This window comes from Paralichthys olivaceus, chromosome 7 (genome assembly GCF_024713975.1).
Source record: "Paralichthys olivaceus isolate ysfri-2021 chromosome 7, ASM2471397v2, whole genome shotgun sequence".
Classification (NCBI taxonomy): Eukaryota; Metazoa; Chordata; class Actinopteri; order Pleuronectiformes; family Paralichthyidae; genus Paralichthys; species Paralichthys olivaceus.
The window spans coordinates 16,969,702-16,994,555 of NC_091099.1; the positions used below are offsets into that span (position 1 = coordinate 16,969,702).

Genomic DNA, 24,854 nt, shown 5'->3' on the forward strand with positions numbered 1-24,854 from the left:
ACAATATAATATAGGGCCATGTTAAGTATAATATTTGTAATAATATTGCAAAAAAAAAAAAAAAAAATAAGAAAAGCATTTTTTAGGAAATAAGAAGCAAGGAGAACCTGTGCTCACCCATGCCGATGAACTAAAGAATAACTTAACAAAATGCTCCACATTTCTTATTTGAACACAGTCGACAGTCTGATCCGCCAATACTCACCTTCTAACATGATACGTTACTTAACTTTATTGACCCGAGATACTTTTTTTTTTCACCTAGATGGATGAAAATTTTCTCTATAATATTTATGTTTCAATAATACAGGAGATAAGGTCTAGCAATGCTGAAAATAACATTTTAGCACCCCTGCTGATTATGCATCTCACTGTGAGACATGGATGTAAACCATCCACAGATAGAGGTATGTGCATGTCAATGTGGGTCAGCTGTACATGTGTATGTCATATTATGTATCAGCTTTATTTAGACCAGTTATACTCACGGCAACATAGAAACATGAGAAACTAGATCTGACCACCTCATCTGGTGTGTCAGTTGCTCACCAGGGGATCTGACCTTATGTAATGATCTATCTATCTATTTTATTATGGGGTGGGGGCAAGTGCTGAAGACACACCTCTGTGTTAATGCTGGGTTTTAAGTGTTTTTTTCCTGTCTTTTTGAAATCTAATCAAATCCTCACATTGGTGAGGTTTCTTTTGCTGCCTCGATGACTAACTCTAATGAAGCAGACTGCAGTAAGAGGAGAGGGGTTCCGTCTTGGAATTGAGCCTGCTAACGTATCTCAAATCTCATCGTTTTCCATGAAACACATACAGTCACCAAGAACTGCTCTGTGAAAATCTGAAACATTATTATTTGCATTATATTTGGAATAAGTGACTGGCTTATAGTGTGAGACACTTATCAATTCAATGTCATCGTGAGTGAAGCATTTACAGACCTGTATATGCTCCATTAAAGAGAAACGTGAAGACATCAGCATATTCACTCAGTTTACTTATGTTCTCATATTACTGCATGATATATAAGATATAAGTGTTTAAATAAATTGCACTTTTCTTATAATAAAATTTTAAAAAGTGCTTTACAGACTTTACACGGCACTTATTATACTGTACTTTGTATATATATTTAAAATGGAGCATGAGTAGAGAAAATAAAGACAATAAAATAGATAGCATCATATGAATAGAGGGTTATAATATTTAATTTAGTTTTATTTTATTATATTATATGTTTAGCATGATTTTTATTTTAATGTTAATGGTGTGGTCTGTTGTGTTCTGTTTTGTTATTTAATTTAATTTATTTATTTATTTATTTATTTTTATTTAAATGTGTCTACTTTAATCTTATTTTGTATTGTATTTCAACGTTATTATTTTTATCATCATGATTATTATTGTTATTATTACTTTCTCTAATCTTATTATATCTTTAAGGGAAAGTCACCTTTAAAAGCTGTCCAAAGGGGGAGTGGTGAATATATGTAGTTTGGGTGATATGGTAGAAAAAGCTGGTCTGCAGTACTTCTGTGAATCAATGCCAGAACTAAATGCTGCAGGTGTACCAGTGTTCACATCTGTGTTGTGCTTTCATCGTCACGCTGCAGATGTGTTCCGCTGACATCTGGAGGGATCTGAGTGAGAAGGTGGGCTCCTCACTCACCCATGGGTGGGATGTGGTCTGGTACAAATCGCAGCCCTCTGCAGCGCATCACGTGTGCGTCTGTGTGAACACGGTGTCCAGTGGACTGCGCTCAAACCTCACTCTGCCTTTTAAGACACGCTGAGGGGCGTGTGCGCGCTCACGGAAGGTGACGGAGGGTCGTTTCACACTGAAACACCAGGATATTTCATCCATGCGTCTTTATTTCCTTCTTTCATTCCTCCGAGGTATTCGGAGGCGCCGAGGAGACAGAGGGTGGAAGTTGCGAGTTGTGTAAGTATCATGATGTTCTTTTTCGATAAGACTCACTGTCATTGAAGAAAACCATCTCTGGAGCTGCGTTAAAGGCTTCAAGTGAACAAGTTGTGATTTGAGGTGAAGGCAGATTTAAGGGAGAGAGTGAAATCATGTCTGTCAATGAAGCATCAAGTCTGCATCACTTAACCGGTGCAGTGCACAGAGGTGTCAGCTGAAGGGGATTTCAACTGAGGAATAATATGAATTCATACTCAACAATCGTGTGCATTATCAGCATAAAGTGACTGCTGCTACTTATTCAGAAAATATGGCTGACAATTGTCTTAAAACTCAGCACAAGTTTAGTCGTTATCCTTTTAAAAATGTTTTGCTGAATGACTGTCAGGAATCTTGGTCAGGAAGGCCAAATAATAAATTAATAATGGCAATATTGTGTGTGTGTGTGTTAGCTCTATAGCTTTAATTCAGAGCCAGACATCATTGAATACTGATCCTTGTTCAAGCACATTGTGTACTTTGACAAACTTAGAAAATACAAATTCTTCACAAATTGTCATATTCATTATTAGTTTTGTTAAAAAGTGACTAGTTTATTTTACAACTGACTGCTGACAGGACAGGGGCACTTCAGGGGCCAATCCGATTTCAGCTGTGGTCAGTGCCCCCCTGACCCCACCCTTAGATCTAACCCTGCACTTTGTCATCAAAAAATGTTAGCCCACATTTCAGACCAGAAGATATTACGTCTATATAGTTTGAACGGTACACTGAACATTACAGAGAGGCACATGGGACACAGGGGACCTGTTATCAGAGAGTAGAAAATGCTGAACTCACCTTTGGGGAACTCCCCATCCCCTCTGTATAGTCTTGAATTAGCTGTCTGCTATATCTCCCATAGTCACTCAGGAGAGGGCAGAGAATGAAAGTGTGTACAGTGAATGAAGCCCATCAACAGCTTCTCTTGGAGCAAACCCACTTACAGAGACAAGCTATAAAATATGTGTAAAATATGAAATATCTTGACTCTTGTATGTAGAAAACTCCCCTAGTGTTCATGTGTGGGAAACAAAGATTAGACTGTTGGCTACAATAAAGTGATTGTCATTTTATCAAAATGATTATATGAGATGAATCGCTCCTCCTCTATATGTGCAAAGAAACAAAGGCAGCATAGCTCATGTAAAACACAAGCATGGAGGTCATCAGATTTTATGGACCTGCTGTGCCTACATGCAGTTCTACTGAATGCCTATTAATGATAAATGAGCGTGCACGCCTGTGTGTCGTCAGCTCCAGCTACATTTTGTTTCATGCAGAGATCAAAGCCATAATTTAGTTGCATGGAGCTCAGATCTTTAAGGAGTTGTCATGAGCCTTCTGCCTTTTAAATAGTGTCATCTTCCCCAACACCAGAGACACATAATCCAACTAGAATGACATCAGTAGAGCTCATACCTCCGCTAAGGCCCAACAGTCCCCTTCGGAAACCACATGCATTGAAATTCGCTTGATCTGGATTTATTTGGATCTGCACCAAATTTCACACATTCATAAATATCAGTTCCCTAAATATGCCACATTTTTTAATATCAAGATCCATAAATTATTCTTTGAATATCTTTTACGCAATGTTAAAGAAACTGAAGAAAAAAATCCTGGATCCACCCCTTGATCCAAATCTGCAAGAAAATTTAATAGGTCCCTCCGATACCAATTGTTTCCTTCCTGGTTTGCTCTCTACTTGGCTAAAAGTGTATTTGGCATTTTTACTGCATTTTTCATGAACTCTGTTTGCTTTGACAGTATTGGTCAGATTGCATTTGCAAACTAAAACGGCCCTCCGTAGAGCGCATACCTCTGCTAACACCAAATAGTCCTTTTAGATTCACTGAAGCTACACTAAATTTCACACATTCAGAAATATCAGTCCCCTAAATATGCCTGATATTTTTCATCAGGATTGATAATTTATCAGAGAAAATGTAAAAAAAAAAAAAAAAAAGTCCTATTTTTCACAATGTTAAAAAGAATAAATAATAATAATAATCCTGGATCACCTAATCTGGATCCACATCAAATTTACATGGGTTCTCCCCTGACCCATACCACACCAAGTTAAATGGTAATCTGTTTGGTAGTTTTTATGTAATCTTGTTTACATACAAACACAATGACAGGGGTGAAAACATAATAAAAAAGTGAATTCTAAATATGATATTATTATTATGGTAAAACCATTGCCATCTTAAAAGAAGAAGAAGAAACATTGCGTAACTCCAGAGGCAGAACTAACTAAGAATGTCTTCCCATGATTTACAGCCCAATGATTCCACTTAATCCTCATTGAGTTATTACTTAACATTTTTCTTTTCTATGTGCTTGAGTGCTATGATTCATTTCAAATTTTACATTTGCCTTTAGTAAAAACATCTCAGTGTAATCATTGCCAGGTTATTGTAACAATTACATGAAAAAGTCTTTGTTTGTCACTTTGATTCAGACAGATTAGTTGCAGTTTCTTCTCCAGTATTTACTGAGCTACCCACAGTCTTTTAAAGTCTTGGTTTTATTCACCAGCAGGTTCTTGAGTGCACCGTGTCTTGTTAATGTGAGCACCTGACCTTCACGTGTGTCACTACAGTCAAGAGTATGTATATACTGAAGATGTCATGACCTTTTCTTAACCTCTACTAAGGACGCTGTGGATTTTTTACATCACAGTATCATCATTTGCAATTGTATGACCACGTTTAATACAATGTAAAATATGTCTGTTCTCTTTGGCCTTGAATTGTTCATATATACATCCTTACATAGATGATATGTATGTCCTCTTTGTCATTCATGTTTGCTCTGATTGAATCACATGAGATTTGTGACTCATTCATGGTCTTTACCCACTTTTTACCAGGGTGACAGGAATCTTATTATCCAGGAGAAATACAACTGACTGTTATTCAAGAAATGTCTTTGTTCATGCTTACAGTAAAAAGAAGGAAACAACAAACGCATAAATACATCTGTCCAGTCCAAGGAACATTTGATTCCTAATGCATGTGCCAGATGAATCCACAGATTCTGCTGATCTTTCCTATAGGTGTGAGTGAGGACAGCCAAAGTAAACAGTCTGCAGAGAAGCTGCAGCTCAGGCAACGGGAGCCATGAAGAAGAAGGACAACTCAGCCACAGGCAGCTGGAAGTTAAACAACAACCATATCTCTGCAGTGAAGAACTCCTGCCATCCCAATCTGAAGGTATTGTACTTTAAGGAGAAATAAGATCCTCACTGACGAACCCTGAACCTTTAGCCAAACTAATAAAACGAGGATTGTCCTGATTTTGTGACTTAACAGTCGTAAGTAAACTAAGACGCACAACTTGAGTTATTTGTGGAGTTTCTGTCTGTTGAGAAAACAGTAAAAATACCAACAATTCTGAAAAATGTTGTTACCACCCAAACATCCAGTTTGAAATTGCAGGGGAAAAACTATAGAAATAGACTAACCCAGGCCAATGGAGACAGTGCATACCAGAGAATGGTTAGAAGAACATATATTTCAGCCTGAAACAAGAGAAGACCCACATGTCTGTCATTTTCACAGTCATCTGACCGGCCAAGAGAAGACAAACATATATCACTGGAAACACGTGCATAAGAAGCTAAGACAGACTGCATGTGTTGGTTTCAATGTGTGTTTCATGTAGAATATGTAGTGGAAATATATAAAAGCCACTGTTCAGCAGGTGCCTCCTATAATTTGTTTAGCCAGGTAATTTAAAAAGCAAATTATCTACAGACAATAAAATCACTTGTGTGTAATTTGATGTGATTCCATGAATGTTTGAACCTCTAGAACCAGGCCAATGTGAGGGACTGAAAAGGAAGGAATGAGATTTTTAAAATAAGAGCTTTATTTAAACAATAACATAAAAAAAAAACTGAAACAAGCAGTGGACTTCTGGGATAACACATACAGAACAAAAGGGGTGACATAAATACTGGTTGATCAGCCCAATTATACACAAAGGGTTAAAATAAACGTGATTAACATTATCTAACAACAAGAAAATCTAACCAGTTGAAATATACATCCTATTAAATTTGAGCCAAAATATCTAGATACCAAACGTAAGTCTAACATAATATCGACGCATGGTCGACACATCTCCACTTCCTTCTATCATCCAGAAGTGAAGCTGAAATATTCTTGATACTTACGCCATCTTTATTTAATGTGTACTTTTTGTTCTGTCCATGTCCCATCCACTAACATGTAGGAGTTGGAATTTATTACCTATACTGCAGCCAATCACAAGGTGGTGATCAAGTTGCTGTGGAGGTGTCTTATCGTCACCTAATTTATGCTCGATACAGCCTTTTGGTACTTCCTCTATTTAAGACCACAACTTCCGATTATTTAATTTAACATAATTTATATGTATATTATATGTATATTTGAAGATAAAAAGGTCACCTTAATGTGTGTGCTAGAAATAGAACTAATGTACTTCCAGCAAACACAAAATAAACGTATAGTATGTTGAATGATAAGAGACATTACGTGTCATTATTCACATTTTAGTAATGTCAAAATCTAAGAAACTTCATGAGTCAGTGATCCAGGTTACCAACTTTTGTTTTTGTGTGGCTGCAGGTCAACATCACTGCTCAGTTGAGCCTTTAAGGTGTTGGGTGCAGCAGCTCGCTCTGCCCTTTGGACTGTGTACTAAGTGGCTGTGAACAATTCCTTAAACATAGTTTGTGCTTCAGTGCAGAACAGAGGGTCTGTACCACTTACTTGGATTAAGAAGCACGTTGGACAATAATTAGAAAGCTGCTTAGTGAAATGCTTCAGCTACAAGCAACAATAATGAGGAATTTAAGTCACGCTGCCGTTTTGTCCTCATGTGTTTTATTCCTTCTGTGTGGTAATCCCACCATGAACCTCACTTGATACAACATTCTTTGTTTATCTAGAGAAACTGTTTCTGTTTTTTGCTGCTGCTGCATGTCTGTTAAGCCCAAATTTTACCTTACATGCAAATATTATAGGTACAGGTAGCTGTCAAATTGCTGTTGCCACAAAGTAGCAAGCTGTTTTAGACTCTTGCTGGTTAATTTCTCAAGTTCTGATTTAATAGCATAAGGCTATTATGGTACGTTTACACCAAACACGCCGCAAATTTACTCCTGTAAATGCAGCATCAGAATTGACTACTCTCTTTCTCTCACAACAAAACTTGTTTTGTGTTTTACCACAGTGAAAAGCAGTATATTTAAATTTTTGAAATGTTTAAGATTTTCAGACATAAAATATTCATCAAATTTCATTTCAAGGAAACGTCACATGAAAGTGGCTTGAATAGTTTTGTATAAATTGGCTCCTCTGATTTAAGGTGGTCCTGGAGTGCAAATCACAGCAACAAATCACAAAACACGATGGGCAGTGCCTCCATCCAATCAGCATTGAGCTTTGTTGAAATCCGGTACTTATCTTTTCCATTAAAAAAGGCTGTTGTCTTCTGAAATTTGTTGTTGTCCCTTGTGATTTGTCATTGTGCTTTCATATTTCCTGATGTTATTTCTTATTTGTTGTTCTCTTTTGTAATTTGCCACTCTACTAATTTAGTCACAAAACTAAATATCAATCAATAAAACTAACAAGGGCTTTTAAAAGGTTTATTGCTAAGTGGATCAATCAGCACAGGTGAGAGCTGTTAGCTGATTGATCCTCAGGGTTAAATGGCAGCGGCGGAGCTGCCTTGAGACGAACGCACACACGCAGGACAGTGACGGACAGAGACTGTGCTGGAAACGAGACGTCCAGCAGAAAATGCTGGATCCTTTAAGTTCAGTGTTTGTGAATTTAGTTTTGAAGTTTACATAAAGATGCTAAAATGCTAAAGTCTGAGTGGTTTGTCTCTGGCTGCTGTGGTGAGAGCCCTGTGGCATGGTCCACTACCACACCCTCTAATGAAAGTCAAAATTCTCTCAGAAATTATTAGAATTAAAAAATACAAATCGTGTAACCCAGAGAAAAAGCATTAATCATAACAGTCCCATATAGAATCTGTTTTGGATGACAATGAAGCAAAAGTGAAACAAAACAATGATAAAAGTAAGTTTTAAGAAGAGATTTAAAAAGGATTTGATGAAATGTCCTCACATACATCACCATTCCCTTTTTTTAAAAAGTACTGATATTTCACATAGTTAATGCAGTAATATGCAAACCGATGTGCCCCAGCATTACTGCAGCATTACGTCCATATGAACTGGGTGGTGTGGAAACGTAATTATGCACTTGACATTAAAACAAAGCCTGCACTTACCTTAAGAGGTGTGGAGCACTTGATGGTTGCCATAGCTCCTCTGTTCCCTCTTAGCTCCCTGCAATTTTCTCATTTATTTGCAATGATTTACAGAGGTTGTAGCCACACCTCCACCCTCTGGACCACAACAGACATCACATTCATTGTTTACTGCTCACGCTTAAAGCATTCAAATGTACTAATGTGCCTCATGCACTGTAAATGGATCAAGTGGTTAACTTAAAGGTTCAGTGTGTAGAATCTAGTGACATCAAGTGGTGAAGTAGTTTGCATGTTTCAAATCTCAAATGTTGAGATTTTGTAGCAGCCAAATTTTTACTGGCGTTATGTTTTCGGTTGTGCGTCTTGTCTGTCCCATTCTTGTGTAGCACATATCTCAAAAACGCCTTGAGGGAAGTTCTTCAAATTTGGTACAAATGTTCAGTTGATCTCAAAGATCAAACAAGTACATTTTGTGACAAGCATTTGTTTTGCCTTATGAACGCAATATCTTGAGAATGCAGAAAGAAAATCCTTTAAAATATGGTGCAGATGTTCATTTAAGCTCACAGATGAACTGATTACATGTGGGTGGGCAAAGGAGAAGGTCACATTGACCTCATATGAATCAGGAGAAAAAGTAGGAAGACTGAAACTGCAACTGTGGAGAGGCGTACAACCACGGTGCAGTATTTCTAGTTTTTCAATGGGCTATTACAAACCTATTTTGTCAGATAAATTGTATTTTAATAATTGTAGCTTTCATATGAGATTAGAATAAATTCTGTCCGTGGAAAAGTTGATGAAAAACAGGAGCGTTGTTATGTGGCGTGTAGAAGCTCCTTGATCTCTGAGAGAGGCTATGTTTACCTCTCACCTGTATCCAATCAGCCGGTCGTTGCCTCTGCCAACCCACAGTGCACCGGATGTGACTGTGTTCTATAGGATTGGCTTCTCTAATCCACCCTTTGTTAGCGACTGTCAGTGTCCACAGGTGGCTGAGCACAAATAGGAGGAAGCTCAATAAGGCCAATACAAAGCTATCTGCACTGCAAATTTGCATCATATATATACACACTCATTTGCATTCACTAAATCACAAGATAGTGCCTATGGCTAAATTAATGCACTTTGTGTGAACATTGTTTTATTTTATATGCTAAAAACATATTTTCAAACCTCTCATGTTCAAAAAAGATATATGGTGTATATATATATATCCATATACACAGTATATATGATATGAGGAGAGATTATTCAGAATGGTTTTGTTTCTCACTGTGGTCTGTCTTCTGTCTGTCTATGTGTGTAGATGTTCCTTGCAGCCCTGTCCTTCGCATACTTTGCCAAGGCTTTATCTGGCAGCTATATGAAGAGCACAATTACACAACTAGAAAGGCGATTTGACATATCCAGTTATCTGATCGGCATCATAGACGGGAGCTTTGAAGTAGGTGAGTTTCTCAGTGTTATCTATTTTTGCTCTGGCTATTCATGTCCTTTGTTTTGAATCATTCAGATGCTAATGAAAGTGAATTGAGAATATGTCCATAACATGTCAGCCGGTTTGATGTTACCTCATATGTGAATCCCCCTTTGAGCTTTGAATACTCACTGGCCGCATAACAAATTGACTCGTAATGAGTGAAACATCCATTTACTGTGTGCGTAGGCTTGGAAAAGAGGGATTGATAATGACTTGTGTAGTTGCAGACCAGATTAATATATAGTGAAAAATATGTCATAGTACATGTGTGCAGATTTATTAAATATTTACACTAATTTTGATCCAAACCTTTAGAGTTATAAATAACTGAGGCACATCTGCCTCTTACATGTTGTGAACACCCAGTTCACAGTGACCGACATACTGTGCCTGACTTGCAGACACATACTCAAATATTACAGAAAGCTAGTTTTTCCAGTCAATGTAATCTTTCCAAATGAACAAACAGAGCAAAGACACACAGAGTTTTCCAAGGTTTTTGCAGCAAGAGACAAAAACAGAAATCAAGAAATAGGACAAATACATGTCATGAAAAAGCTGTGTTCTGTTTCCCAGCACATCTTCTGTTAACAAGGTGTATGTGTGCGGTCGTCTGACTGTAAAGATCTCCCTGTTTGAGTAGCACTTGAGGATGGTGATCATACTGTGTGGCATACTGATCCGAAAATCACAATAGCCAACATCTGACAGTATAAATCCCTCCATATGCAGTATATCAGAAACAGTGTTTACAGGAGTTTACATGTGCCAGCACACATCATTTAGATGACTGATGTTAAATAAATTCTTTTCATGTTGTCAGATCTGAAGACCTTTTTCATGTATGGAGCTTTTATAGCATACTAGGATATTCTCTAAAGTGGGTCTCATGTTTAATGCTGTTGACTCGTCGTCTGATCATCTCCACCCTCTAGGGAATTTGCTGGTGATTGCCTTTGTGAGCTATTTCGGCGCCAAACTCCACCGGCCCAAGATCATAGCAATCGGGTGCATCTTGATGTCTTTCGGGACATTCTTGATCGCCATGCCGCATTTCATCATTGGCCGGTAGGAAAACAATAATATCTGTATTACACACTGTAAATACAATGCAGTATTTATTATTTTGAACATGTAGTCTCTGATGTATGTATTCACAGAGTATCTTACGATACCTTTCTCCTTCCCCTTGTTTAATAGTCACATTGGTATTTTGTACGCAGCTATAAGATCGAAACATCAGTTAGATCTTCAGTGAATTCAACCAGTAACCTCTCTCCATGTCCAGTGAGCTCACCTGAGTCCATCAGGGCAGGTTACAGACCCTCCATACTGCCCTCTAGAGGTAAGATAAGTTGTTCTTACTGTGCTTAGTCAAGAGATTGGTCTGCATTTTGAAGATTGTGTATAAAGATGGACAACATGATGGCTCCCCAAAAGTGAAACCTAAATCTTTATCATCCCCTGGTGGCTGGCTGCAGTATAGGTTATAAACCCTGCCTCCTCCATGAACATGTACAAAACTAAAGAAAAGTGAAAGTTAACATGAAAAAATGAACTAGTTACTGTCCCTTTAGGTAGTTAAGTACTTAGGTACGATGATAAAGTTCTAATTTATCCACTAAGTTTAGTTTTATTTAGTTATTTGATAAATGTGATGAATGTCATGATTGAGACATGGAGACGTGTCATCCGTCATTATATACAGTCTGTGGTCTGCATCATAATGATATTTTTGGCAATGAGGAATTTTCTGTCACTTTCTGAGACTTTCAATTATAAGTCCGCAGAGCTCAGCTCATTTTTTTACTATCTTATTTTGAACTGTAGGATGTGTGCGTGAGTCCAGTGTTTCGATGTGGATCTACGTGTTTTTGGGAAATGTCTTGCGTGGGATTGGAGAGACTCCAGTACAGCCTCTGGGGATCTCCTACATTGATGATTATGCACAGTCTGAGAATGCTGCCCTCTATATTGGTAACACATCTAATTCTCTGTTTATTTTACACTGATACCATTAAAATCAAGAATTTTGTTAAATCATTAACTTGGGAAGTTGATTTTATTTTTCAATATTTTCGACTGGGAAATAATACATGTGTTATTTGCAGAAATAAATTACCAGAATATTCTGTCATGGTCATGTCTAATGTGCATACTGTATTTAAAAAGTATAAAATTGAATGTCATTATTATTTAATTGACTGTACCACATAATCGAATGCGTTACAGTAGCAAATGATAACAGATAAATATCTTTGTCGTGTATTACAGGTTGTGTCCAAACAATATCAATAATTGGTCCTGTGTTTGGGTACCTGCTGGGGTCGCTTTGTGCCAAAATCTATGTCGACATTGGTTATGTGCACATGGGTGAGTAACATCATATCATGAATAAACTGACTGACTAAGCTTGAGCTTGGTATGGCTTTGTTGTGGATTATCATTTGTTCACAATAACAGACTACACCAACAATCCACTGTGGAGAGCAGGATTTGGTAAGTGGTCGTTGTACATGACGGTTGTAAATTGGTGTGAGACACAATGCTCGGTTATGTTGTAACCTTGGTTCTCTGAGTGAAGAGACCATCTCTCCACTCTGTTACATATTCCATATGTACGAGGATGATCCCCCTGCCCGGCCACACCCTACAGTTTACCTATAAAACACCTATGTTGGCGTGGAACCAGTTGATAGTTTGATCAACACATGTCTCCAAGCGGCCTATGAGTTGAAGAGATAGTCTCTTCACTCAGAGAACCAAGGTTAAACATAACCAAGACTGTCTCTCCACTCCATTACATATTCCATATGTATGGGGTAATGCTTTAAGGCACTTGTGAGGAGATGGTGCATCCCACAAGCTGATATGTGACACTTCCCTTTTTCCAAATGTATTTCAGTATTTGCATACCAACCAGATCAAAGCCCCATAGAAAACTGAGGTGGGAGGGCTGTATGTGTCAGTCTACAAGACTGACCTAAGGAAACAGGTAAAGGCCCTTTTGCCTGAGCTCAGACTGGGATAGCCACAGTTAGCATGTGCTACAACCCTGCCCCGTCTGCAGCATCTGCTAGCTCCTCCATAATGTGGCAGAGGCATGAGGGAGCCATCTGAAGTCTACCTTCCTGTTCCTGACAGGATAGTTTACGATGGTAGAGACACATGATGGTGCACATTTAGCCAGATGGGTCTGTGTAGTCTCATTCATACAGTATAATCTGACTGGGAAGAAAACACTGTTGTTGTAAACCTTTCTGTGTAACAATATAATCCAGGAGAAATCTGCTTACGTTGCGTTTGAACATTTACTAAAGCCTGTAGGTGGACGTGTATGTAAAGCATTTTGAATCAATCAAAAATAAACTGTATGAGATAAATACACTTGCCTTGATTAACCTACAATTACATATAAAGAAATATAGTTAAAAGAAATATGCATCTATATTAAACTTCTCCGTAAAGCAAATTGATGAAAATGAATTGTTGCTGAGGACATTCTCATCTCCTCTCTTGTCTTGGCAGAGACTGTGACTATCACGCCCGGTGATGCCCGCTGGGTGGGGGCATGGTGGCTGGGCTACCTCATCACCGGCACCATCACTCTCATATCCGCTGTTCCTTTCTGGTTCCTGCCCAAGTCGCTGCCAATGCCTGTGGAAAAACACGATACCAGCTGCACTCCAGAGCAAACCCGGTTCATCAAAGATTCCCCGACCATGGAGCACAAGTTCAGACCTGAGGAGCCGGCTAATTTACATCAGATGGCCAAAGGTATAGGAAACATTGATTGCAGTGAATATTGAGTATTGGCATTGTGATGTGTTCAGTTGATTGACTCTTAGTGACCAATTTCTCAAGAGACATAAGCTGACTTCAGACTTGCACTGAACTCTTAAATTATTTTGAAGGGCTTTATGTAAGGACACAAATGTCTGAATCAGAGGCTCCGGACATTCTTCTTTGAGTTTAAAAACTCTGGATAATGTCCATTTGAGCCCATTATTGTCCAAGGGATTCAGCTCAAGAGAGTGGGCATACGCAATGGATGCAAAACTGAAAAAAACCAAATATCTCGGGGTGAAAAGGAGGGGCCACAACGAGATTCGAGAGCTTTTGGCTTCATAAAGACGCCTGTGTTGATGTTCTGTAAACAAAAAGAGAAGAATTTATACATTATGTCCTGCTTCATGCGTTCTCTGTCCAGGCACCACCCCTCAATGTTCTGCAGATTTTGCTGTTGTCGTGAAAGCATCTGACATTTGACAATATCCTGCTGTGTTCTTCATATGTGAGAGGAAAACTCTTCAGATCTAAAAACAACTTGGTTTGCTGGGCATCCCTTTATATACTTTGAACACATTTGTGGTTCTACCTTTGAATGCCACATGCTGGTGATTACAATCTATGCATTTCGAGATCATGTATCTTTTAACCCCTAAACAACTGGTGCCCTGTCGTTCAGTGGTTAAGACGCTCATTGTGAACCACCAGGCTCACAAGGTTTAGTCCGACTGGATCATTTGTTACATCTCTCTCTCATTTCACAGAATTTCTTCCAGCTTTGAAGAGTCTCCTTGGAAATCCTGTGTACGTCATCTACTTATGTGTGACCATCATTCAGTTCAACTCTCTCATCGGGATGGTCACCTACAAACCCAAGTACATTGAGCAACATTACGGCCAGTCAGCATCCAAAGCCAATTTTCTCATGGGTAAGCAGACTGTTTTGATAATTCATGATGTTTGTCTTGTTTCATGATGGTCATATGGTCATTTTCATCTTGTCAGATAAAAGTTTGTTTCTTGAGCTTTCGATTATGTTTTATGCTCCAGTTACAACATCCCAAATGCTACAGGTTTTTGATATAAACCAAGTTTGGACATGTTGTTCCTCCCAGCCAGTGGTGGATCAAGTTTTTTTTAAAGACAAGGCCATAAAGGGGCCATGATTTATACAGACGGGACAGTTACATGTCTAACATCCATGCAGAATTCCTGATTCAATAAGCTCCACATTTAAGTCATTCCTTGTTCACTGTAAGCTTTATAACTTTAAATGTATTTTGAAAATTATTCCTTGTTTAAACTGTCAAATTTATTGTTAGTTTTGTTTGTAAGTATATTTTAAACATATATTTCAGGGGCTGATCAGATTTCAGCTGATGCCCGGGCCCCCTTGACAAAATAAACAGTTTTTATCTTTCACAACATCATTTAATTTAACATGAAACATGAACAACTACGTTGAAATGAATGAGCAGTAAAACTTTGACCCTTTTTGGCTGGTGGCTCATTTTGCTTGAAGATCTTTTCTGACCCCTGACTCCTTTTAAGAAAGCATTGTGTTCTGCCGTTTGGTCAGGCATGATCAACATCCCGGCTGTGGCCCTCGGGATGTTCTCCGGAGGGGTCATCATGAAGAAGTACAAGCTGGGTATCATGGGAGCCGCTAAATTTGCCTTCGGGACTTCACTGTTGGGCTACTTCCTGTCACTCTTTTTCTTCGCCATGGGCTGTGATAACTCCAAGGTTGCAGGGATCACTGTGTCATACACTGGGTATGTGATGTGTGTGTATCTGTCATTTCTAGAGTCATTGATTACAGCTAGCACGATTTGGTGCAGGAACATTTTACTTAAGAAAAAGTACAAATAAACAGAAAAACATCTACTCAAGTAAAGGTAGGCTACAAATTCAATTTCTACTTGGGTAAATTATTATAATTATAATAATCATCATACTTGTGTGAGTGTATCCTATTCTATAATGCTTTAAATCTACGTGTAAGCAGAGGCCTCTTATCCCAAGTTAGTGATGCTGCTGCAGCTGCTCTCACTAAAGAAGATGGGGTCTAACAGCACCTGCCTGCTCTGATTGGATCAATGGACCAATCCTCCTCCCGCTGTTGTTACTTATAAAAAACACGATGCATTATTAAAATGTAGTGGAGAAGAAAGTACAGATATTTGCTGATACATGTAGTAGAGTAAAAATGCAAAGTACCTGAAAGTAAATCTACGTATGTAAAGATACATGATTTACTCAGGTAGAGTAATGAAGTAAATGTACTTTGTTACAGCCGTCCACTGCCTTCTGTATTATGTTGTTGAGTCTCTTCTGTGTCTCATGTTCCATGAACAGTAAAGACGCCTTGGCTCACTTGTGCAGTCAATAATATATGTATTTTCTTATCATGTCGTCACATGCAGAGCAGAAGGTTTGTCTCATCAGGAGCGCTCTCTCTTCTCCGACTGTAATTTGGATTGCTTGTGCTCAGGAAGAGAGTGGGACCCGGTGTGTGGAGAGAACGGGATCACATACGTGTCCCCATGCTTGGCTGGGTGCACCTCGTCCTCTGGCTCTGGGAGAAACATGGTCAGACACACAACACTGTCATCATTACACATCTATTGTTACTTACACCAAGGAGGTTATGTTCTCCTCCCTGTCCTTTTGTTTGTTTGTTTGTGTGCAAGATTACACAACAGCTACTGAACAGATTTCCACAAAACTTGTAAGGATGAGGTATCGGTCAGGGAAGAACCATTAAAATTTTACTGATCTGGATCAGGGGGTGGATCCATGATCACTTTCTTTATCACTGTAAGACAGGGCGTTTTTCAACATTTCAACTATTCACCATTTTCCAAGGGAATAACTGATGAGTTGTTTCAATGTCTGTGGGGAATTCGCGCTTTACTGAGTGCCAGTGTAGCTCTTTGTTTCATTACTGGAAAACACACATATTTAGATTGCTGCTGTTTCTGCTGCAGTTTTTTCACATGATACAATTTGTTTCTACTGATGTCTAAACACATTTACGTTAAGTGTTTCCTGCTCATCTATCACTGATATCAATTTGTTTTTCCTCTCTGTTTTAGGTTTTCGACAATTGTAGGTGTATGGCTGTGGCTAACCCCCAGCCGGGAAATCAGACGGTCACTCTGGGCCAGTGTCCGCGCGGGGACAGCTGTGACAAAATCTTCCCATACTTCCTGGCTCTGTCCGTCCTCAGCTCGTTCTTTATCTCTCTCGGGGGAACACCAGGCTATATGCTTCTCATCAGGTCTCTCTACATCCTCTTATCGGCTAAAAAGAATCACTACATTATCCTCACATGCATTCTGTGTTTTGAACCAGTGCATTGACAGATTTTACTCTCTGCTGTTATCAGGAGAATACTTTATGATACAGTGTCATTGATGGATATGCTGGGGTCAGGTAGAGCTAGGGGTGCTGACATTAAATCCATGTAATACTGTTATATTTAATGCAGTACAATGTTTGTAATTTCTTTCAAATATTTGGACATTCATAACAGTCTTGGAGTCATATTAAATTAACTTTTACTGGTTTTCTTATTCACATTCTACATATGTGAATTGGAAAGGCCACACAGAAAATGGGTGGACAATAAAGGAAATTAAAAGTTTCAATGATTTGTTAAGTTAAGCTTTTTTCTTGTACCTGCAGAATTTAGATGTTTACATTACAGATTCATTTTCCTCTTTTATTCTTAAAGCAACTTATCAATATATTGCTCACACCCACAATAAAAATGTAAACAATTGCCCGTTGTCAGGATGAAGAGTTAAGTCTTTGTTAACGCCTCTGTTTTGTTTCTGTAGGTTCATTAAACCTGAGCTGAAATCACTTGCACTTGGGATCCACACACTGGCCACTCGCACACTCGGTGAGAACCATTCAACCATTGTACATTTGAAAGCAAATCATTACTTTTTATATTGTAACCCGGTATTTGCCATTGATTTGAAGTAACAAGTTATTTTAAATTGTACAACAGCTGGAATACCTGCCCCTATATACTTTGGAGCAGTAATCGACACAACATGCCTCAAATGGGGATACAAGCTGTGTGGAGGAAGAGGAGCATGTAGAATATATAACACTGCAGCTTACAGGTAAATCAAACTTGGTGCACAGCATCGATTGGGAATCCTTTTAAACTCACAGGAAAATATAACTACACAGGCACTAATGTGAGCTCATTAACAAAATAAAAAGTAGAGGGACGACTGCTATTCTCAAATATTTATAAAAGATATAGAACAAAACATAAGTTCACCACTAGAGTGGTGCCAGAGGGAAGGTCATGTTAGTTTGAGAATATTTCAGAGGCTGTTTTAAAAAAACAAAAGATCTTTTGTTTACCTTGTTTTTTATTTTTTTAATAAAATTAGATTAGATTCATTTAATTAGCTTGGACATAATTAGACTCATGGAAACTAATTTCAAGTGATTTGTAGTTTGACTCAGATATGAGAATTTGAAAAACCACCCTAACAGTCATTCATGTGTTTTGGCAGGATAGTGTACCTGGGCCTGGCTCTGGGATTGAGGACTGTCTCCTTCTTCTTTTGTATTTTGGGTTTTGCACTCTTCAAAAGACATATTAAGAGGGAGGAGAAAAGCGCCCTGACCAATGGGAACGCAGAGATGGAGTCCCTAAGGAAAGAGGAAAACAGCTCCACACACTGTGAGCAATTTGTTCTGGCCTTGGACTGCAGTCCTGACAGAGAAACTCGCTTGTGAGCTTCAGGACAACCTCTTCATCTCCTCTGAATCAGCTCCAGGGAGCAGCACCTCAGGTGTGCAGAGGAACACACACTGCGGACGCATTTCAGAGCACACGATATAAAGTATAGTACAGGATTTGTTTAAACATACGATTACGGACAAAGAACCACTTTATAAACATGCTATTTCAGGAATGTATGCATTTATGTTTGTTTTTCATGAATTTAACGCTTTTGTAGAAAAAACTAATGTAATTGTGCTTCATGTAATATATTTGTCTTTTTTTTAATGATAAAACTTGACGGTTAAAATGTTCGCTTTCACTTCAGCAGAGATTCCTGTGTTAAACAGACCCGCAGACTGTTTCTGTGGCACATCAGCCGGAATAACTGGGAGTGAAGCTGCACTGAGACAAAGTTGGTGTTTGAATCTTAGAACGAATGAGGTCAGTAACCTGATCAAAGCAACAGAGGAGCAGCTGCCCACTGAAAGATTTTATGTTGAGGCCAAACAATCAGTCATGATGTCATATATATCAGTCTTGTAGAAGAACCGCTGTTTCATTACAATTTGTGGCTTCAGCAGTCAAACTTATCTCTATGAGAGGGAGAAGTCATGTCTGCTGGTGAGGACTGTGATAGACAGCTTCAGAACAAGTGTGTGTGTGTCGAGCTTTGGATGAGTTTTGCAGCATTGATTTACAAACCCTTTCACATGTACTGTACCTGACTGCACATTGTATAATATTTGTACAGTAGCCACCAGTGTGCCTCGTCATTACGGAGCGTCTTGCATTTTGTTTTCAAAATGTAATCTTATGTTGTGTCTGTGTGGTGTCAGCCTTTTTTCTGCACGACCGTGGGGAACTCAAAGTCAGGGTTTGCTGTTTGTTTTCAATGTACATACTGTATACTAATGTAACAAAAAATTACCAAAAAAAGTAGGAAAAAACAGAACAGTCACATTTTCCTGTATGTTTGCAGGAAGATCTACTTGTAGGAAACTTAATAAAGCTGAAAAACAGATGCAAACACAACTCAGTAGAGTGCACACCTCTGCAAATTCACTGAGAAATCAACGAAAATGTTTAAAAGCGCCCTATCTCACTGTGTTAAAGAAAGTGAAGAAAAATCCTGGATCTGCCCCCTGATCCAGAACCACAGCAAACTTTAATGAATTCTTTCCTGATCTATGCTTCAGCCCTCTACTAAGCTTTGTGGTAATCTGTCCAGTAGTTTTCTACAAACAAACAAACATGCAAACCAATGAACAACTGGACACGGGTTAAAACATAACCTGCTTGGCAGAGTTAATCATATCACTGATCTTTTATAAGAATAAAACCTGCTTTTGTCCAGCTTTTATTTATCAAAACTTTTAATTGATAAAAATCATGATACATGTTTCAGTATGGTAAGGTGGTACGGGGTTATTAATTATTATTAAATATTAGTATTTCTGATAAGCATGAGACCCTGAGGTAATATTAGAAGATATTTTCCCTTCATTTGTTGTGTGAGTGAATAGATGTTAGAGCAACATTAAAAAAATACATTTGGTACGTTCAGCATTTTTTTAATACATTCAATCCAAGTCTTTTTCCTCTAAACTGCAGCCTGCGCTTAATGCTGAAGATTCAAACTTGCCTCAGCTCAGATATGAAGGTAAATGAAAGTGCAACTCAAATATGGTGAGCTACTGTATACAGCACATAGTTGTAATGAGAAGACAGAGGAGAAACAACTTTGACCCTTCCTGTGGTTACTGATCCTTTTTGTCTTCTGCACTCTGGAGATTCTGTGGATCAAATAAAGGATAGTAAAAAAAAAAACATTTGTAGAATCAGTATACAATTTTGTATTTCAGTATTTGTGACTGTGTATTTGCATGTATGTACACCTGTTTGTGTTACCTGGAGTTGATGGTGTTCCCTCAGTAGTCGGTCATACTCTTGTGCCAGACCTTTCGCCTGCCTCTTCATGGCTTCTACTTCAGCGTCAGACTTGTGCACGGCTGCAGGCACAAACAGTCCCACGTCTATAAATTGCTCTGTAAGCAGTATGCTGCATATACAAGATGTGACCCGCAGTGGTTCAGGCTTTTTATGAATAATTTTTTGCATCAACACTGCTTTGCTTTGTGAAACGTATATATAACTGCAGAGCGATTACTCACCCTCCTCTGCAGCCTTCAGTTGACCTGCCAGCTCCTCCACCTCCAGCCTCAGTTGTTGGTTTTTTGATGACATGGAGTTTTCCTCATCCAGGAGCGCCTGAGCACAAAGGCTTTTTTCTAATGACTGAGCTTAAATGGTTTATATGAACAGCCAAAAACAGAGTACATACAAAGTAGAAACCATATCGTAACAAGACTGAGCTACTGCTTACAGAACATTAAATCAGTGGACATGACCCACAACACTTCAACCTTTGTGGATGATAAGTGATGTTAGACCAGTAAGTGCCTATTGGAGGACAAATTAATATATTAACTTTTCGTCATCAAGCTCTGATAAACTGTAATTCTCACTTGTTTGAGCATCAGGTTGTCATCCTGGTGCTGCTTGGCCGCTTTCACTGCATTGTCCATCTGCGCCTGAAGGCCTGCACTGCTCTCCACTGTGACAGCAGCCTGGTTTAGCAAGGTGACAACCCGGCGCAAGATGCTGTGATGAGATCACGGGACGGGGAAACAGAGGAAGTAGAAGAAATTAAATGCAGGACGTGAAATGCAAAAGGGTAAATAAGAAAATATTCTTTTGTGCAGAACGTTAAAGTGATGTTCATTCTTGTTTTCTGAATGGATGTGCAGATAAATAACACTGACAGCCAGAGGAAGAGAGAGAAGCCAGACATGTAGAGGTTCCTCTGGCCTCTGAACAGCTTCATGAGCACATGGTCGTGCAAATTGGGGTTCACGCTGGCGTCTTGTATGGGCTCGGGCCCAGAATACTTCCTCACCTCTCGGAAGGCATCTGAGAGTGAGACAAGAGACAGAAGACATTATCGCTGCTGCTTGACACACAACATGTCGGCATTGTTAGTATTATTAGTCTGTGTCACCAACCACAGCAGATTGTCCCTGACTCACAACAGACTGCTTACCAATGAAGAGAACAATGAGAACCATGATCATAGTAAAGAAGCATCTGTTCCAATATGGTGATAACCAGTTCCATATTCTCCAGCTGAAAACCAAACGCCATCTGAGAAAGTAGGTCAAAAGGACACTGTGAGTGAAGCTGCTGCCATACCAAACAGCAGATCCAGGATGTTGTCTCACTCTGCTGGTGATTTGTGGGAACTGCGTTTTTCAGTACGCTCCTGTTTGCCAGATCTGGGCCAAACCAAACCACAGCAAAACCACGACAGCCAAAGGTGGCCCTAATTTGGTTTGTGCTATTTGGACCCTATTCACCATTCACAACATGGGGCACTCTAGGTTCACATCCAGATAACGATTGCCAAAAAGGGCCCACATGTTTTGTTGGGATATTTATGCCACGTTAGGCTCACATCCATTTTGTCTGGTTCATAGAAGTGCCACATCATTGCTGAAAGTGGCCCACACCTGTATGCTATATGAGAAATTTGATTGAGACCATGAGTTGTGTTATTGACTTCAGATGATGTTGTGGGTTTGTGCATTAAACTACATTACCTTCGTGCTGATATGAAGGGTATGCACAGGAGAAGGTTGACTGCTATCTCTCCATAGAGGAAGAGAGCCACAGCCGTCCACTGCAGAGTCATTGTTATTCTGAGAATATACACAAATTGTATTATTACTATGTGTAATATGACAAACCAGCCATGAAGTAATGTTAACAATTTCACTTTCAGACTTAACCTGCAATTATCACACATTTATTTTTCCATGATTAAATCAAAATTTATACAAGTAGTAGTGAATATCAAAGTGAAAAACCTATATATGTATATTCCTTTTCACCATTTGCCTATTAAACAGTGTATTTTCTATGCTACTATATGAAATGCAACTTTACATCGTGGATTAACATTCTGAGCACACACACTCACACACACACACCCACACTGTTTCTGTTTCTGTTTCAAACAACTGAAAATCTGCAGTAATCATGCTTAGTCTCTAAATCTATCCTGACTCTTCAGCAGCTTTTGTTCTCATTTTGTTTAAGAGGTGGTCAATCTGTTCTGACGGATGAATAGAGTTGTTGTCTTACCAGGAAAAGTTGAGCGAGCAGAAGAATGGGAAAGTCCAGACATGCGCACACAAGAGCTCTTGCACACAGTCACAACAGCTGCTGGGGACCATCAGAGGACCTGCAGCCCTAAATAAAACTCTTCTGTCGTTGATCAGCCCCTTTGGACCCCAACGTCCACAAGAACCAAGTGTTTTATTTTCAGTCTAATGAATAACGTATTACTGCAAGATTTAAATTTTAAATTTAAATTTAAATTAATCAATTGGAGCAGTTCTTTCCCCCATGTGTGTCTGTGTGTGAGTATGTCTGTTGGTGCCTTCTCACATTTCGTGTCATGGTACAATAATAGTCCTGTGAGAAGAGACACTCACTGAATTTTTAAAATTCTAAGATATCATGTTTTAAATTTAAATCAAAGGTTAACACTGAAATAAACCAAGGCGATCTAACACTTTCCATATCTCTTTGCATATGTTGACTTTTCTGGCCATTTCATCTACAATGCAAGTGAAACCCATGTCCACAAGGTGGCAATGTTATCTAATTATATAACAGTAAGGTCAGGCAATAGAGGGTCCACTGTGCTTATACTGTAGATGTAGACATAGATATAGACATAGATATATAGATATAGATATAGACAAGACAACTTTATCCATACAGACCTTTCAAGATAGAATGTGATTCAAAGTGCTTAACAAAGAAAAGGAAAAAATAATAAATCAAAGACATAAAAACAGGACATCAGAGAAACATTAAAATTACATCTAAAAGACAATAAAACAGGGCGATTCAAAGTGATTTACAGAGGCATAGAATTATTTAAAAGATTTCATGTAAGACATTAGAACACATTAAAATTGTATTAGATTGCTATAAAACCAGCAGCAAAAACAAGAAAATAAACTGTTTAAGATTAAAAGAGATTGTGTACATAGTGTATTAGTGAGCAGACAATAATGTTTTAAACCCACATTTAAATAAACTGACAGTTTTAGCAAAACCCTAGGTATTCAGGAAGCTTGTTCCTCAGGTGAGGAGCATTGGATTAAAAGCGACTTGCTTGGTGCGATATGCTGTAGATGCTTCATAACCTTTTATATACATCTATGTTCATAACAGTAGATCAATGACCATTTAGTGGTTTAAAGACAAGGAACAGATTAAAATTGTTATCATTTGACAGAAGAAGTCAATGCTGTGACTTAAGGACAAGTGTTAAGTTTTCCTGAATCTTATTTTCTGCTATGGTTCAAAGGTTATTTAATAATGACTAATGTTTTTAATCCAGCAGCACATCACCCCTACCCTCAAACATCTGCACTAGCTCCCCATCAAATATCGGATAACCTTCAAACTTCTCCTCCTCACCTATAAATCTCTGCATGCAGTATTTAACCGACCTCCTTCATGTTCACCACCCCTCACGGAACCTGCGGTCTGCTGACCTGGGTCTCCTCACCATCCCCCGCACAAGTAGGCGCACCTTTGGGAACCGTGCCATCAGTGTGGCAGCTCCCACTCTGTGGAACTCGCTCCCACTGACTCTGCACCAAGCACAAACACTGGACTGTTTCAAATCTATGCTGAAGAGGCACTTGTTCTTGCAGGCTTTTGCCTGCTAATTTTTGGTTGTCTTTGTCTGTTGGTGTTTTCTATTGTTATTATTGTAAAGCGTCCTTGGTTGTCCTGAAAGGCGCTATATAAATCTAAGTTATTATTATTATTATTATTAATGTTTTTACATGTAGCATATCCATGCATTGATTTGAATTCACTTGAAAATGTTAGGGACTGTAATCACCTGGTGACACTGTTATGCAGAGTTGTTTGTCATCTGCATCATTTTTGGTAAGAGATGTAATTTTCCATAACCTCAACAAGAGGGAGTATGTAGATGTAAATAGAAGAGGCCTGAGAATGGACCCTTGAGGAACACCAAATATAAGCTTTGCACAGTACCAGAAAGTCCAACACTGTTTTATGTTTTATGGGCATCTGAGATCTGCAAAGACAAAAGTATTTGATGCATCAGTACTCAAGTAAATGTTTTTTTGAAACTTTAATAAGTCTAGGTTCAAACAAAAAGCTCATTCAAAAAAAAAGATTTGAAGACATTGCTCTTTGTCTTTGTGTGTCTTTAAAAATGAACACAAACAGCTGTTGGCTCGCTCACAAACACATGCATTACATGGATGTTACAGCAGAGACTTGGGGATTTCTTCAGCATAGCCTTCAGTGTATTCTTAAATAATGAGGGCTTTTGACCTAATTGAGCTTCCCATTCTGTGTGTTTTTTTGCCTTCTCCACTGTATTCAGATTGCAAAGTGTATTCACACAGGCCTCCTCTGTGAAGGGGACTGATAGCTGCTATCCTCTTTGACTG

The 24,854-nt window shown here is 38.7% G+C and overlaps 2 protein-coding genes across 6 annotated transcripts; one reads left to right on the forward strand and one right to left on the reverse strand.

The window, feature by feature from the left end:
• The first annotated feature begins 1,726 nt into the window (after positions 1-1,726).
• LOC109624183 (solute carrier organic anion transporter family member 1C1-like) lies at positions 1,727-19,108 on the forward strand. Of its 5 annotated transcripts, none has more exons than XR_011243484.1 (16): positions 1,728-1,951; positions 5,037-5,193; positions 9,564-9,705; positions 10,673-10,805; positions 10,961-11,082; positions 11,568-11,714; positions 12,012-12,110; positions 13,266-13,514; positions 14,291-14,455; positions 15,106-15,301; positions 15,953-16,118; positions 16,625-16,809; positions 17,372-17,436; positions 17,548-17,665; positions 18,071-18,352; positions 18,611-19,108. XR_011243484.1 is itself a non-coding variant. In XM_069528760.1 (15 exons), the coding sequence occupies exons 2-14, from the start codon at positions 5,101-5,103 to the stop codon at positions 17,389-17,391; spliced, it is 1,764 nt and encodes a 587-aa protein (XP_069384861.1). In that variant the 5' UTR covers positions 1,727-1,951; positions 5,037-5,100; the 3' UTR covers positions 17,392-17,436; positions 17,548-17,665. The 5 variants fall into 5 exon arrangements, 2 of the variants coding, with proteins under 2 accessions (XP_069384861.1, XP_019934258.2); XR_011243485.1 differs by having other exon boundaries at positions 18,614-19,108; XM_069528760.1 differs by lacking the exons at positions 18,071-18,352; positions 18,611-19,108 and adding an exon at positions 16,918-16,964 and having other exon boundaries at positions 1,727-1,951.
• Positions 19,109-19,640: 532 nt separating this feature from the next.
• On the reverse strand, positions 19,641-24,481 carry LOC109624255 (B-cell receptor-associated protein 29-like). Its single transcript, XM_020078802.2, has 8 exons — positions 22,486-24,481; positions 21,942-22,040; positions 21,386-21,486; positions 21,108-21,255; positions 20,811-20,946; positions 20,457-20,553; positions 20,194-20,294; positions 19,641-20,078 (listed from the first exon to the last, which is right to left on the reverse strand). The coding sequence occupies exons 2-8, from the start codon at positions 22,031-22,033 to the stop codon at positions 20,043-20,045; spliced, it is 711 nt and encodes a 236-aa protein (XP_019934361.1). The 5' UTR covers positions 22,034-22,040; positions 22,486-24,481; the 3' UTR covers positions 19,641-20,042.
• Positions 24,482-24,854: the final 373 nt, after the last annotated feature.

Excerpts from the sequence above, each read along its gene's own strand:
- LOC109624183 (XM_020078699.2), top strand. The coding sequence starts at position 5,101 with ATGAAGAAGAAGGACAACTCAGCCACAGGCAGCTGGAAGTTAAACAAC. Across the intron at positions 14,456-15,105 it reads CAAAGCCAATTTTCTCATGG|GCATGATCAACATCCCGGCT; the intron begins GTAAGCAGACTG and ends CCGTTTGGTCAG. Across the intron at positions 17,437-17,547 it reads ACTGGCCACTCGCACACTCG|CTGGAATACCTGCCCCTATA; the intron begins GTGAGAACCATT and ends ATTGTACAACAG.
- LOC109624255 (XM_020078802.2), bottom strand. The coding sequence starts at position 22,033 with ATGACTCTGCAGTGGACGGCTGTGGCTCTCTTCCTCTATGGAGAGATA. Across the intron at positions 20,295-20,456 it reads ACTGAAGGCTGCAGAGGAGG|CCGTGCACAAGTCTGACGCT; the intron begins GTGAGTAATCGC and ends TTGTGCCTGCAG. Across the intron at positions 20,079-20,193 it reads GGGAACACCATCAACTCCAG|AATCTCCAGAGTGCAGAAGA; the intron begins GTAACACAAACA and ends TTTGATCCACAG.